Below are 14,826 nucleotides of genomic sequence, written 5' to 3'. Positions count from 1 at the left end.
TTGTTTATTGAGAAAGGGTCTTATTATGTAGCTGTTGCTGGCCTGGAACTCACTATATAGATCAGGCTGAACTCTGCCTCCTGGTTGATGACTGTAAAAACGCTACATAGACCAGCGGTCCCATGTCGAGATGGAAAACAGAAAGGAGAATTCAGAAGTTCAAAGGCCAGCTAGCCTGCGTGCTCAGTACAGGGGCAAGAAATAAGAGATGCCACCCCGGCTGGTCTACAGGGCAAGTTCCAGGAACACACAGCGAAACCCTGTCTCTAAAACCACAAAGTGGCTGGCATGCATATGCCTGCACTCACACATGGGGCATGTGTATTTCACTGTGGGGAAGCAAAAGGTAACAAATACTAAATGCCAGCGAATCACTCAATAAAGCAAGGCATGTCAGAAATACAAACCTTGGGATAGTTATCTTCATGAACCTGGACCTCTAAAAAGGTTTTTTGGTTGGGTGGTGGTACACCTGGGATGGCACCTGGAAATCCTAGCAACTGGAAGGCAGAGGCAGGTGGATCTCTGTGGGTTAGCAGCCAGCCTAGCCTACAGAGCTCCAGGATAGCTAGAGCTACACAGGGAAACCCTGTCTTGAAAAAAATAAATGAAAAAGACTTTTAATTTTTGTCTAAGGTAAACAGCGGATATGGATTACTTGAATTTTTTTTTTCCAAAAGGAAAACAGTTGAAAAAAACATACCAACACTAGATTCTCACAGGAAAAGATCTGGACAAATAACTGTGTATATGCTATTTCCAATTGTGTTAAAATAGATGTTACAAATATAAAAAGGTTTATTTTTGTTTTATGCATTGATGTGCAAGTATCTCTGTGTGTCAGATCTTGGAGTTACAGGCAATTGTGAGCTGCCACGTGGGTGCTAGGAATTGAACTCGGGTCCTCTAGAACAGCCAGTTCTCTTAACCACTGATCCGTCTCTCCAGACCACATATGAAATGCTTTTCAAGAGTAAATGTACTTAGCTGGGAGAGGCACACACTTTTAATCCCAGCACTCACAAAGCAGAGGCAGATAAATCTGTAAATTTAAGGCCAGCCTGGTCTACATAGTTCAGGCCAATTTATGCTACAGTTGAGACCCTGACTCAAAATAGTGAAGGAGCAAGTAGAGAACAGATGAAATACTGGGAGAGAAAAAAAAAGTTTTAGAGACAGGGTCACATTGTGTAGTCCTGACTGACCTTGAACTCACTGGTCTGTCTGCCTCCCAAATCCAGATTAAAATGTTTTGTTTTTTGAGACACCCTTTTCTGGTGTTAACAGTCCTGGCTGTCTTGGAACTCACTGCACTGCTCAATTAAAAAAAAAAAAAAAAGATTTAACTCTGAGGCATGTTAAGTTAAATAAGCTAAGAAAGAAACTTATTTCTAGGAATAATAATTTAAAATCTAATGCTGCCAAGCAGTGGTGGCGCACACCTTTAATCCCAGCACTCTGGAGGCAGAGGCAGGTGGATCTCTGTGAGTTCGAGGCCAGCCTGGTCTACAAGAGCTAGTTCCAGGACAGGCTCCAAAGCTACAGAGAAACCTTGTCTCGAAACCCCCACACTCCCCCAAAAAGGTAAAAAATTTTTTCCTTCCACCAAATGGTTCCCAGTAACCAGACTGCCAGGCTTGGTGTCAAGTGCCCTAACCTACTTAACTATATTGCTGGCCCAAAGGCTAAACATTTATTATAGCCTAGTTAATAGTTCTGGCAACATGTTCAGTCTATAATTTGAGACTGATTTTACTTATTTACCTCCTAAATATAATCTAGTGTATTTAGAGGTAGTGTCAGGGCTATTTCCGAAAGCAAATTTTGACTCCATCCTGTTGTCTATACTCAAAAGACTGAATGTCAAAAAAACCTGAATCTTGTTGGTTTATCAGTAAGATTACAATTATTTTTTTGAGGCAAGGTTTCTGTGTAACACCAGCTGTCCTGGAACTTTTTAGATCTGGCTGTCCTCAAACTCAAGAGATCCACCTGCCTCTGCCTGGTTATATATATTCATACTTATATCCTAACACCAAAGGAGCAGGACAGGTAGTTTACTAGGCAGTTAACACTGGCTGCTCTTGCAGGGCTTAGGTCCAGTTCCCAGGACCAACAAAACTCAAAACCTTCTCTAACTCCAACCCCAGAGTAACCAACACCCTCTTCTGGTCTCTGGAAGTACTGCGGCCATATATGGAGATGAACAGGCGCACATACACATAAATAAAAATAATTCCAAAAGCTGCCATTCCTCAAGAGTCCCCTAGGGAGACTGAGTCAGCAGCCTGTACAAAGCGGGCACACTTCTGATGCTAACCATGGTCATGCCTGACACACCATAAAAATCAAATGTATCAAGAGGACTCAAACTCTGCCCACCCCCACAGAGCACACTCCCACTTCCTAGTGCCTTCCAGTTCTACTCGTAGATAGCAGTTAAGAAAAACCATCAAGTAAACAGACACCAGCTTTCTGTCCCCTCTGATCAGTAACTGTCAAAAACACTTCCCACCAAAAAAGGTCAACAGAGAAAAGAAACACACACTTGAATTTATTCAAAGTGATTTTATTGCTCGTGTACACAAGGGAACTTATGCCACTAAAGCAGAGGCTGTGGATGACTCACTGGAAAAAAGAAAACAGAAACTGGGATTAATACTAGATTTTGGGATCCACTCACAACTTTGCTACCAGAGCTATCCCCAAACAGCTCAAATACCTAACCGCATACAACGCATCAACCTGAGGACCCAAACTCCACAGACTTAACAGAAAGATGAATGGCAATGCTCCATCAGACATCTGAGCAAGACTGGTCATGAGGAAATACCTATCCTGGCAGAACTCTGAATGTTTGGATGATCCATAGGGGCGAATAATCCATAGGGGTGGGGGTAGAGGACCATTTCTGAGACAGACCAGAATTTGCCAACTATGATCCTTTTATTGCTTGTGTGACATTTTTTTCTCCCTTTATAAGACAGGATCTCATGCAGACCAGCTTGCCTCTACAGCCAGCTCTAAATTACATTTTGATTGAACATCACCATTTGATTAAATCTATCACCCATACATACTATCCCACTATGACAGGGAAGAGCTGAAGTGGCAATTAACCATAGGACCAGAAAGGCAAAATATGTACCACCAAGTCCCTTATCTACTACCATCGTTATTTTTTATCTGGCTGACTCTTTAACAAAAATGCATATACTTACTATTTCCAGTTGGGTGGGAGTACCCGCTTGGTTTTATAGTAACGAGCCAGTCGGTGAATTCTGCTCTCTATCAGAATCAGGCGGAATTTAGCATCCTTATCCTAAAAATAGGATTTAAAAAAACCACCAAATAAGTAACTCAACACCTTCCAAAGCTAAGTTCTTAAGGCTTTTTAAACAGTCTCTAGTTGTCTTGCAACTTGCTAGACCAGGCTGGCCTTATACTCGAAGAGATCCACTGGCCTTGCTGAGATTATAGGCACACACCACCAAACCCAGAGGCAATTTGAGGATCCAGAATAAGGTCTATAGTAATGGTCACAAAACTACAAAAGCCCCCAACATTTGGAACCAACTGGTTATGTTTAAGGGAGAGAAAAACAAAAAACCAAAACAAACAAACAAAAAAAACCTATCCATTTCAAAGAACCAGAATGTTGATTAGTTAGGGCCTAGAATCACCTGAGAGAATTAAACTCAGATGCATCCTGCCTCCTGAAGACCAGGACAAGCACCGCTACACAATACCAGGTTTGTGTCCTCACTTACCTTTCTGTTCCTCTCAAGATGCTTTCGGACAGCGACTGCCTTTTTAATCAAATGGTAGAGATCCTCAGGAAGATCAGGGGCAAGGCCTTTGGATTTAAGGATTCTCAAGATTTTATTACCAGTTACAAAACGGACCTGGGCCACACCGTGAGAGTCCCTCAGGATCACACCTGAAGAAAGCAAATAATTTCTAGCACAAACTTGAGCATGTAATAAAGCCCTGATAGCAAGGCCCTTCAAATTTCCTGCAAGTAGCCAACCTAACAGCTCACTCAGACATCCAAGGAAGGTCTACCCAACACGGAAGAAGCCCTTCTGGTGGAAACCGCGAATGCTGGAACACCATCATCACAGTGAGGCTGCTAGAATACAGCTGACCAAAGAAATCTCCGCCTTTATATCTTGCCCTAACTAAAACCGCCTTAACGTTTATTTATACCCATTTTGAAAACTGCACGTTATTTCTTTTAAACCTTAAATTACTTCTGATTAGCTGAGTCTCTATCAAATTCTTTTTACTCCATATCTGTAGTATACTCAAGCCTTAGCGAGCATATTTTCCTATAATCAGTTATCCTACACCCCGGAACCACATTAACAGAAATAAACTATCTGCCGTTTGTACAAAGTCCCAGTCAATTCACAGCTAGATGTGACTCGATCCCAGATGCTCCCCGTTTAGCTGTGGAAGCAGGGAAAAGCGTGTCCGACGCATGGATTAGACACGTTTGTCTTTCCAGATCACACGAGAGCAGAAGTTAGAGACGACACCAACACTCACCTATTTGGGAGGGAGTGAGGCCTTTCTTGGCCAGTTTGTAAATCTGTTCCTTCACGTCGTCAGACGTCAGCTTCAGCCACTGTACGTGGAACAGAAATCGGCCTCAGCGTAAGAAGCACGACAGTAATCTTCCCCTCGGGCCTCAGATCCCTTCCCCGCCCCATGTTGCCCCCCAACCCGCCGCCTCTACTCACCGTGGGGACGCTACGGCGGTAGGGCAGCGCCGACTGGGACAGGCCCTTCCTGAGAACAAGTACAGGGTGTGAAATGGCGGCCCGATGCTCAAAAGCCCCGCGGTCTCCCCACCTGCAGCCCGCATCCTCCTCCTCCTCTCACTGCCCCGCGCCCGAGCGCCCCAGCTCCAGCCCTACAACCCAGTTTGGCGCCGTGGCTCACCCGGGAGCGTGCATGCGACCCATGATGGCGGAGGTCTGGCAGCAAAGAGAGAACGAGGGAGGAAACTCCGCAGGAAGCCAAGATACGCAGGAAGTGACGCCACACGCACACGCTTCATCCAACGCGGGGCGGGGCTATACGTCGCGGCCACGGGCGCCCGGAGACTACGCGTCCCAGAAGGCATTGCGGCGAGACGTCACGCCTCAGTTTTTGTTGAGTTTGCTTCCCGCCGAACCTCTGCCTCTGGCCAGACTCAGAGGCAGATCCGGAAGTCAGCCTAACCCCTAATTGGAGGCTGTTTCTGAGAACCTAGGGTGGGTTTGAGCCCCGGGCTGGAGGACTTGGGTAAGCTGCAGGGTCAGCGGTTCGTTAGGGCTCGCTTAACAGCCCCAGACTCGAGCGGTGCGGCGTGAGCGTGCATCGAAGAGACCGCCGTGCCTATGCCTCCGCGCAGCCGGCGCCTCCCTTCTCTCCAGAGCGTTAACCCTAGGCTAGGCAGAGCCTGGCCCTGTCCTTCGCTGTCTGCACGGGAGCGCAGAGCCGCGAACCCGACTGAGAAGAGCTGGGGACCAGGAAAGCAGTTTGGAGAAGATGAGGGGGAAAGGGCATCCCTAGGGAATTTAGCTTTTAAGGATGACCTAGTGCCGGTCCACCATTAATGCCTTCCAAGAATGGGTGAATGGAACAACTTGTTAAAATGCAACGGAAAATAAAAAGCAAGGGTTTGGGAAGGAGGAAACTCAAATCTACAAGATCCTGTTGACAAGTGACGGGCGAGAAGTTTAAAACAACATAGTACTGAAACATTGCTGCCTTTTTTCGTGTTTTCCTTTCTTTTTTTTTTTTTTTTTTTTGTTTCCACGGATACCCCATCCTATCCATCGTTTCTCAGGTGGTTTAAATGGTACCCCATTCTTTATACAATCCATTGTCCACCTAGTGGTCAAATAAATGCATTGCTCCTGTGTAAATACCTCTAATTTTTTTTTTTAAAGTGGTGGTGAGGTGGCAGGAGAGATGGCTCAGGGATTAAGAGCATTGGCTGCTCTTCCAGTGGTTCTGTGTTCAACTCCCAACAACCACATGGTGGCTCACAACCTTCTATAATAGTATGATGCCCTCTTCCGGCATGCAAGTATATTTGCATAAAATATAAAGTTTTTAAGAAAATGTTGAGTATGGGGAATATAAGAGGACAACATTATGGAGTCTGTTCAATATTTTCACCTTCACTTGGCTTTGGATATCAAAACTAAGCTTGTCAGTGTATAGCAAGCCATCCCAGGGGTCCTTTATACACTTTCTCAGTGCATCCGAAATATGCATTGAGATGGCCTCATGTCCTCCCGCTTTGCCATTATTGCTAAACATTCCAGGCACATTTCTGATCCTATACATAGCGACATGTTGTCTACCTGAAAAAAAATTATATTTTTAAATGTGTGTGTGTGTATGTATATATATTTGATGTGGGAGTCTCTCTGTATGCTATGAATATGTTTTATTGCCATTGGCTAATAAAGAAGCTGCTTTGACCTATGGCAGGGCAGAATATAGCAAGGCAGGAAATCAAACAGAGATAGAGGAGGAAAGAAGGTGGAGTCAGGAGGCGCTGTGTAGCTGCCAAAGGAGGATGACACTGGAATCTTACCAGTAAACCATGAGCCTCGTGGTAAAAGATAAAATAATAGAAATGGGTTAATTAAGATGTAAGAGCTAGCTAGCTAGAAATACTCCTGAGTCATTGGTCAAGCAGTATTGGAATTAATACATAGTTTCTGTGTGATTATTCGGGTCTGGGCAGCCAGGAAACAAACGAACAGTCTACACTTAAATGAATTCATGTCTTTGTACCGCAGTACCTGCAGTGCCCATGGAGGCCAGAAGAGGATATCAGATCCTTTGGACCTAGAGTCACAGAATTCTTAGCTCCCAGGTGGGTGCTTGAAACTGAACCCAAGTCCTCTGTGAGAGCAATAAGCTCTTAACCTCAGTGATCTCTCCAGCCTCCAGGACTTTTTAAAGATTATTACACGAGTATATGGCTGTGCATGTTGAGTACAGAGGCCACAGAGGCCAGGACACTGGATCCCTAGGAGCTAGAGTAATAAGCAGTTGTGCCTTTGTACTGGGAACCAAACTCTAGTCCTTGACAACAGCAGGAAGCCATTGTAACCACTGTGTCATCTCCAGCCCCCTACCTACAATACTATTTGTACGCCAGCACCTCCAAACAGCCTGGCAGGAAGTTAGGCAGGCACTTATTTATTCAAAGAATAAACCTACATAAGTCAGTTTTCATAGGCATCATGAATATTTATTGGGCTTTAATTGTCCTTTCAGGGTGTTTAGATTCCTTTTCACGGTATAGAGACCCAGTCTCATGCCCATACCCAGGAGTAAAGGTACGGTGTTAGAAATTGCATTGAATGTGGTTATTGCTCTATTACTATTTAAGTGAACTATCAGAGACCAGGAACCACATCTACAGAAGAATTCATATCTCAGGAATAATGATGGGCTGTAGAAAAATGATATCCAAACCTTCCAAGAATCACACTTAGCAATTCAAACTCTCTTTTTAGACATTTTAGGGAAGTCTGACAGATCTGAAATCCAGGATTACTAAACTTTATAAACTCCTGGGTGAGATACAAAGAACACTGTTAATAAAAGTTTGAAATCAAAACATTAAAACAAGAAAGAAAAGACAGATTGAGTTGTTTATTTCAGAAATATTTTAATATAATTGTAGTATAGTTATGAAGTCACATTCAAGACACTGAATATATTCCAAGTATTAATAAAAATATTATACATCTTCACTCACTATGCTGATATAATTAAAGCATTTGGTTCTTATAAATGACACCAGTAATCACATCCACATTTGCACTGCTAGTAAACAGCATGTAAGTAAATGTGTATTTTAATAGCAGAGCTTCAGTGTTTTTTTTTTTAAATTATCAAAAGTGAATTTTTTAAATGACACAATTCATGAATCCTAGAAAGAATTAAAACAGCTTAAGGCAACATTTTGAAGTTTTTATACACTTTAATTTGAAAAAAAAAGAATATGTAAAAAAGACACATGCTTTAACAACTCGATTCATATAACACAGCACTAAAAAGCATTGGTGCCAGTTCTCAGTGGATTCCTAAGAGACAACAGGTTCTTGGAATGAACCATCATCTTCAGATCCTAGAGCACTGCCAAGAACAAAGAATTCTGGCACAGGACTTCTATGTAGCAGAATTATTTTTACTTGACAAAGGTAGTTATAAATGATTATACATAAAAGTTAGTGTCTTGGCCAGTTTAGAGTTTTGTTTTCAGATGTATTTTAAGGTCAGTGTTAAAAAGCTTGCAGAGAGCGAGCTGATTTATAATTGGCTGCAGTGGTGCAAAGAGGCTGCTCTCTCCTCCCTATCGCTATTTTTGGTATGGGCTGAAGATTAGCATTTTACAAAGAAATAACTTATATTAGAATACGTGTTTTAACGACCAAAGGAGGCACAATTTGAGTTAAATTAAGAAAAATATTATCTTTTCTTCTGAATTCTTAACTATACAATATTAATCATAATATATACTTTTAGATATGAATCAGATTTCTTGTCACTGGGAAGTGACATTACCTTTCCAAGTTCTATTATTGTGCTAAGATGTGCTATAACAGATCACAAAAGTCCACGCTGAGTTCCATCAAAGGCAACCTTTCAAAAAGAACATCTTTTTAAAGAAGTAGATAGGTGACTCATGGAATGGAATTAGGTCTCTCTCAAAAGAAAAAACAATTCTAATGCTACTTACATTTACAAAACAATTTAAGGAAATATTAATTGTGGAAAAAGTAGACAACGGTGCTTTGATCTTCATTTTAATTTATCAAGTAGACAACACATTTTAATATAAAAAATTCATATACTATACTCAGATTTCCCTAAAAGTGGACCATAGTGTTAGGCACCAAAAATTTCAAGTTTTGATTTCTTTAAAAATCTATTCCAACGATAACACCCTTGACTTATTTAGCTCTGTAAGCATCATCATTTTTGCTAATCACTTTGTACACTTTATAAAAATTTCATTCAACAAACTGAATCAGACTGTCCTCTCTTGGTATTACCCTTCACTAAGTAGTTTGTCAGTTTTCTCATGACTACCAGACTTGCTACATCTCTATTACCGCTGTAAAAATATTTGAAATTCTATTCTAACCATGAAGTCTGTTATATTTACATGTTTACTAAAACTAAACAAAGTTATGTCTGAAAGGAGAAATAAAAATGAATCTTATTTTAATGGTTACACCATAGTAAGTTCAAACTCCTCCCTTGTAATTCTGAATTTCCTTGTATTACAGAAAATAATTATTTTATGTGAATGTACAATGTTTACAAATACAGGACAGTTTACACAACACCTTCCATAAAAGTTTATATTAAAATTCAGTCTGGATCCTACAGTTCTTTTCCCGGGCCTCTTACCAAACAAAAATGGGCACAAGGCCAAACAATTTCCATTTGTTTAATGAGGGAGTAAAGTATAAATACATAGAAGTGAAACTTCAATTTCAGTTCACACCCCTACATATAAACACAGGATTATAATGGAATGATAGAATTTAAAATGCAACTACATCAATGAATCAGTTACTGGGCAACAAACATTAAATCAAATAGCTTAATAGTTAAAATAACTAAGTCACAATCAGAAGTAGAGAAAACAGTATTTTTGTGGGAAAATTATTAGTAAATGTACCTGATATTTTGTCCTCATTCAGGTGACAATGAATGGAAACTACTTACTCTTTAATCAGAATGAAGTGCCAACGAAGCATATCAAGTTAAGTAAGGCACCATTATTTACAACTCCAGGGATTGGCACTTAACTCTGAAAAGGCTTTAACAATGAATAAAAATAGTATTTTTTCCTCTACTTCTATAACTACTTAGTAGTTCTTAGCATTCTGCCTACTATTTGTGCTTTGCTTTTCAGCCTGTTGAGTAGCAGCTGCATCTTTCCTTTCCTTTGGTGTCTGTGAACATACACAGTGGTAAAGGCTGTGAGGTGCATAACAGGAAAACCAACTTGCTGTGTCTGTGTAGAAAGAATGCAGACAAGGTGGCCGAAATGATACAGTATTATTTCAAAGTCTTTTTCAGGACTTACTATATACTATATATTAAGTTTGGGATTGGTAGCATTTAACAGAATGATTTTGAAACAGCAATGGCTTCCCCAAATCTTTAAGTTAGTTATGTGACAGTTGGTCCAACAGATGTGTTGAAACACTGCAAGTATATTTAAGTTTATAATTTCTGCCCATGTATAAAAATATACAAAGTTCCCAAGTGTGTGTTTGTGTGTACACACATGTGCATATGTTTATAACTCCTTGCTTCCAAAGCTCAGAAATCCACGGTTTATAAGTATGTGGCCGCAGTCAGCTGGTACCACTTAACTGTCTCTTTGCTCAAGTTGAAATCTTTCAACGGCAGGGTAATTCCACCCAAGAAGAAATTCTCCCGCAGAGATTCTGCACTGAGTACACTCAGTTGAAGTTCTTTTTGTCTCAAGGTTTCTTTGCTGTATCCATTATACACAAGCTAGAGGGGGAAAAATGATAAGATTTGGTTTCTTAGAATATCTTCAGTAAAATATGAAGGTATCAGTCAAAGAGTGATACAATGAATGGCAGTGAATATAGAAGCGGGGCTTGTCTCAATGTATCAGGAGTAAGTTTTAATTTCTGGAATACTGGATTGAACTATCATTTCTGTCAGTGTTTAACAAAGACTGTAGAAAGCAGGACCAATCAAAACAAAACAACCCCCAAATCCTCAGATATGGGCTCTGAGAGATGGAAGTGATGGGGCAGGGAAAAGAGATTACCTGGTGATTACCTTAAGATGATTTAATAGCTGGAGAAAAAGAGGATGAAAGGAAAGCAAGTTGGAAAATATAATTTTAAAGTTATTTTGCAAAATCAGATTGAAATTTCATTGTTCTGTCAAATCCAGGAAGTGGTAACTCTTTATTCACAAGGAGATACAAACCCACAGGGAATGTAGTCTGCAGCAGATCTGCAGTGCTCAAAGCTATTGCTATTTCAAATCCTCATTGCAGCACTTAAAATGTTTATTTTTCCACAAAACTTCACAGTAAGTTCTGAAAAATGTTTCTTTAACTTAGACCTTGTCAGGGTTTGACTAAAACAACCACAAGAACACTTGCTTGTATGTCTTTGTCTTGACAGTACAGGACCACTAAAAACCCCACTGTTGTTTTATAAGACTAACACCAAGTGGTCTTTGGTAAGCGCAGCATGTGTTTTTAAAGAGTGGCTGACCCTCTAGAGGGCTCTGTGTGTGTATGTATTTGAGACAGGGTCTCTGTATCTACATGGCCCAGGTTGACTTAAATTTGCTATGTAACCCAGGCTAACCTTAAATTCACATTATAATCTTCCTGCCTCGACTCTTAAGTGCTACAAGTACAGGAATGTACCAGTCCACCTGACATTTTTCTCTTTAAATTTTATTTATTACCTTATTTTTTTTTTAAAGAAAAATTCACGTGTATGTCATACATGTGTGGGTGCCTGAGGAAGTCAGAAGATGATGTCAGATTCTGTGAAACTGGAGTTATAGGCAATTTTAAGTCCCCTGGTGTAGTTGCTGGGGACTGAACTCCAGTCCTCTGAAAGAACAAGTCCTCTTAAGTGCTGAGCCATTTCTCTAGCCCCATGCCTGACTTTTCTACAGGTCTTGATACATTTATAATCTTGATAAAAAAGTTGTCAAGTTGGGTGTGGTGGTATATGCTTTTAATCCCAAGACTCAGGAGACAGAGGTAGGTGGATCTCTGTGAGATCAAGGCCAGCTTGGTCTACTTAGCTAAATTCCAGGACAGAGTAGTGAGACCCTGTCTCAAAATCAAAAACAAAACAAAACAAAACAAAAAAAATTCAAGTTGTCTTCCAATCTCTATCCAGACATTTTTTGTGTGAATTAAATGCTAAGGTCCATAAATAATGTGTCTATACTCTGCCTCCCAAAATAGTTAAGCAAGGCAGCAAAGTGAGAGAACTCTAAGAACTTTTAGGAAATGAAGTTTAGCTTACTACTTCATTGAATGTTGGGTTCCTAGTTTTATGAGAAATTTTGGTTTTACATTTTGATGTTTTGTGGGTATCTGGAAGTAGGTTTTAACTGGTTACTGATGGATTGTGGATCTGCTAGTTGCCTTGAGTATCTCAGTCACAGTTATTGTTTTTATTTTTATTTTTGGTTTTTTTTGAGACAGGTTTCTCTGTAGCTTTGGAGCCTGTTCTAGAACTAGCTCTTGTAGACCAGGCTGGCCTCGAACTCACAGAGATCCATCTGCCTCTGCCTCCCGAGTTCTGGGATTAAAGGCTTGTGCCACCACTGTCCAGCTCTCAGTCACAGTTATACTCTCTACTGTTCAGCTGACACTTCATTTTTGTAAGAGGATACTAAGAGAATAAAACATGCGGGGAAGGTTAGAAAGATGGCTCAGCAATTAAAAGCACTGATGCTTTCTCTTGCAGTGGACCTGAGTTCAATTCCCAGCACCTACATGGCAGCTTACAACTTCCTGTAACTCTGGACACTGTGTGTACAAGGCTCACATCCAATGCACTTACATACACGACAGCAAATCAATATATACACATAAAATAAAATAAATAAATTTTAAATAAAAACGTTGAAATCTCAAAACAAAACTCTAGGAAATTTTGAGAAATGAAGTTTAGCTTACCATTTCATTGAATGTTGGGTTCCTAGTTTTACGTGAAGTTTTGGTTTTACGTTTCGATGTTTTGTGGGTATCTGGAAGTAGGTATGTCTTGACATATGGATTTGGGTCAGTCCCATCTTCAGTAACCTATAAAGAAAAGCAGTCTCTTAACAGTAATGCTTCCCACCAGGGTACAGATTTGCTCAGCAGTCATCATTTGTAACCACTCACAAGATCTTTGATGTGCATCACCATGATGAAGAGGGTGCCATTTCGGTAAGACACAGATAACTTCACTGCTCCTCCTATTTGGCCCAGAGTAGGGCTGAAGGGACCTGCACCTGAAAACAGAAATACTTTCCTCTTTATCTCAACGTGCCTGCAAAGGTCCACACTGCAACAAAAGAACTGCTGCACCAGGGCAGGGTGAGGGGAAGTGGACGGGAAAAGAAAACCTCATTTGCCACTAATTTGTACTTTTTTTTGTAATCACAAGCTAATTATTAGGAATGCTAAGTTTTTCTAGAACTTAGAAAGACTAACCTACTGAGAGAGAGGAAGGGAAGGGAGGAGACAGACAGAGAATTTATTGCTCTTACAAAGAACCTGGGTTAGATTCCCAGTATCCACAGAGTGCTTACAACCACCCACAACTCTAGTTCCAGGGGATCCAATTCGTTCTTCTGACCTCTACAGCATGTACATGGTATACATATATACATTCAGGCAAAATACTCAGGTACATAAAATAAATCTCAAAAGAAAAAAATCCAAGACACCTGAAGACACCCCAAACGGATTTCTAGCCTCCACATACATGCATGTGTGCTAACACACATCGACCCCCACCTATCACAAAAGTCATGAGTTATCAACCAATGAGAAAAAGCATACTCTCACCTGCAGACCTAGCTATTCCTTCAGCTTTCTCATCACGAAGTAAGGGGTGGAAAAAAGTACAAACAAGATCACACTAAGATAAAAGAGAAAAAAGTTCATTAGTTAAATATTACATGACACAAAGGTAGACTGTGTTATTTACTTATATTGGAAAGTCACCTCTGCTACATCTGTTGATGCATTCATCAAATTCTGTAAATAACTGTTTAATTCAATTTTCCTTTTGGCTGCTACATCTTTTATGTGTGTTCTTCCCAGAACCATCCTATTAGGGAAGCTACAAAAGATAAAGAAAAACAGATTTAAATTATTTTATCAGAAAATATTTGTAGAGTATCATGCACAATATTTACCTAGAAATATATTTTTAAGACACAAAAGTGTGGTTTTAACCTATTATGTTTTTGCCTGAGTGATTCAAAACACTAGGACAAACTATTCAATTATTCATTTTCTTCATTTAAGTCTTGGCATCAAAATGCATGTGTTAGTTGGGCATGGTGGCACATGTCTGTAATGTCAGTACCACTTGGGAGATAGAGATGGGTAGATCAGGAGCTGAAGGACAGTCTGAACTACATAGCAAATTGCAGGCAAAAAAAAAAAAAAAAAAAAAAAAAAAAAAAAAAAAAAAAAAAAAGAAGACCCTATCTCAACAACCCCCTCCCCGGGAGAAAAGAGGAAAGAAAAATTACGCATGCCTTACTAGTTTCCTGTATTTGTTACTAATTTTCTGTTATTTGGTTTCAACTTTAATCATTCACAAATATTTACCTGATCTTGTCTCTAAAAGAATCATTACTCAATAATCATAAAGATACACAAACAATGACATAGAACCTAAATCAGGTGCCCAACCCATTATCTTAATTCTTACTTTGGTGATGATAAGAAAATGAGAGTACACACAGTAACAAACTCTTATTGTCTGAGACAAGGTCTATGTATCCCCGGCTGGCCTTTTACTCAGAGATTCATATCCAACAGTAACATACTTTGATACCCATCTTGTCTCCATGTTTTTGAAATCTTGTATGACAAGAATATGGCAAAGGAAAGCTTTAAACTACAGTAAATCTGAGGTTTTACAAAAGAAGTCAGATAAAAAGCTAAGCACTAGGGGCAAAAGAGACGGCTCAGCAGCTAAGAGCATGTACTGTTCTTGCAGAGAACCTGAGTTCAGTTACCAGCACCCACATTGGTCAGCTTAC

At 40.2% G+C, this 14,826-nt stretch overlaps 2 protein-coding genes and 1 non-coding gene across 3 annotated transcripts in view; all 3 read right to left on the bottom strand.

Moving 5' to 3' along the window:
- Window positions 1-2,548: 2,548 nt before the first annotated feature.
- Window positions 2,549-5,007, bottom strand: Rps13 (ribosomal protein S13). Its single transcript, XM_048460529.3, has 6 exons — window positions 4,948-5,007; window positions 4,746-4,794; window positions 4,552-4,630; window positions 3,771-3,940; window positions 3,222-3,322; window positions 2,549-2,628 (listed from the first exon to the last, which is right to left on the bottom strand). The coding sequence occupies exons 1-6, from the start codon at window positions 4,968-4,970 to the stop codon at window positions 2,595-2,597; spliced, it is 456 nt and encodes a 151-aa protein (XP_048316486.1). The 5' UTR covers window positions 4,971-5,007; the 3' UTR covers window positions 2,549-2,594.
- Window positions 4,039-4,127, bottom strand: LOC125417245 (small nucleolar RNA SNORD14). The gene has a single exon (XR_007237093.2). It is a non-coding gene; the product is annotated as a small nucleolar RNA SNORD14 (small nucleolar RNA).
- A 2,644-nt stretch (window positions 5,008-7,651) lies between the features above and the next one.
- Window positions 7,652-14,826, bottom strand: part of Pik3c2a (phosphatidylinositol-4-phosphate 3-kinase catalytic subunit type 2 alpha) — a 109,870-nt gene continuing 102,695 nt past the window's right edge. Inside the window, exons 29-33 of the mRNA XM_048460528.3 lie at window positions 13,775-13,892; window positions 13,616-13,688; window positions 12,947-13,056; window positions 12,737-12,862; window positions 7,652-10,560 (exon numbers count right to left, since the gene is read on the bottom strand). Coding sequence (XP_048316485.3) covers window positions 10,378-10,560; window positions 12,737-12,862; window positions 12,947-13,056; window positions 13,616-13,688; window positions 13,775-13,892 — 610 coding nt within the window. The 3' untranslated portion in view covers window positions 7,652-10,377. The remainder of the gene's footprint in view (window positions 10,561-12,736; window positions 12,863-12,946; window positions 13,057-13,615; window positions 13,689-13,774; window positions 13,893-14,826) is intronic.

Source organism: Myodes glareolus, chromosome 7, assembly GCF_982192425.1.
Source record: "Myodes glareolus chromosome 7, mMyoGla1.1, whole genome shotgun sequence".
Classification (NCBI taxonomy): Eukaryota; Metazoa; Chordata; class Mammalia; order Rodentia; family Cricetidae; genus Myodes; species Myodes glareolus.
The sequence above is the reverse complement of the archived record's forward strand: the minus strand, read 5'-3'. Positions and strand labels throughout refer to the sequence as shown.

What these genes read in the sequence shown, in the direction of transcription:
- Rps13 (XM_048460529.3), bottom strand. Translation starts at nt 4,970, where the DNA reads ATGGGTCGCATGCACGCTCCCGG. An exon ending in GGTCGCATGCACGCTCCCGG is followed by an intron (nt 4,795 to 4,947) that starts GTGAGCCACGGC and finishes ACTTGTTCTCAG; the next exon opens with GAAGGGCCTGTCCCAGTCGG. An exon ending in CTCCCACCCAACTGGAAATA is followed by an intron (nt 2,629 to 3,221) that starts GTAAGTATATGC and finishes TCTTTTTTCCAG; the next exon opens with TGAGTCATCCACAGCCTCTG.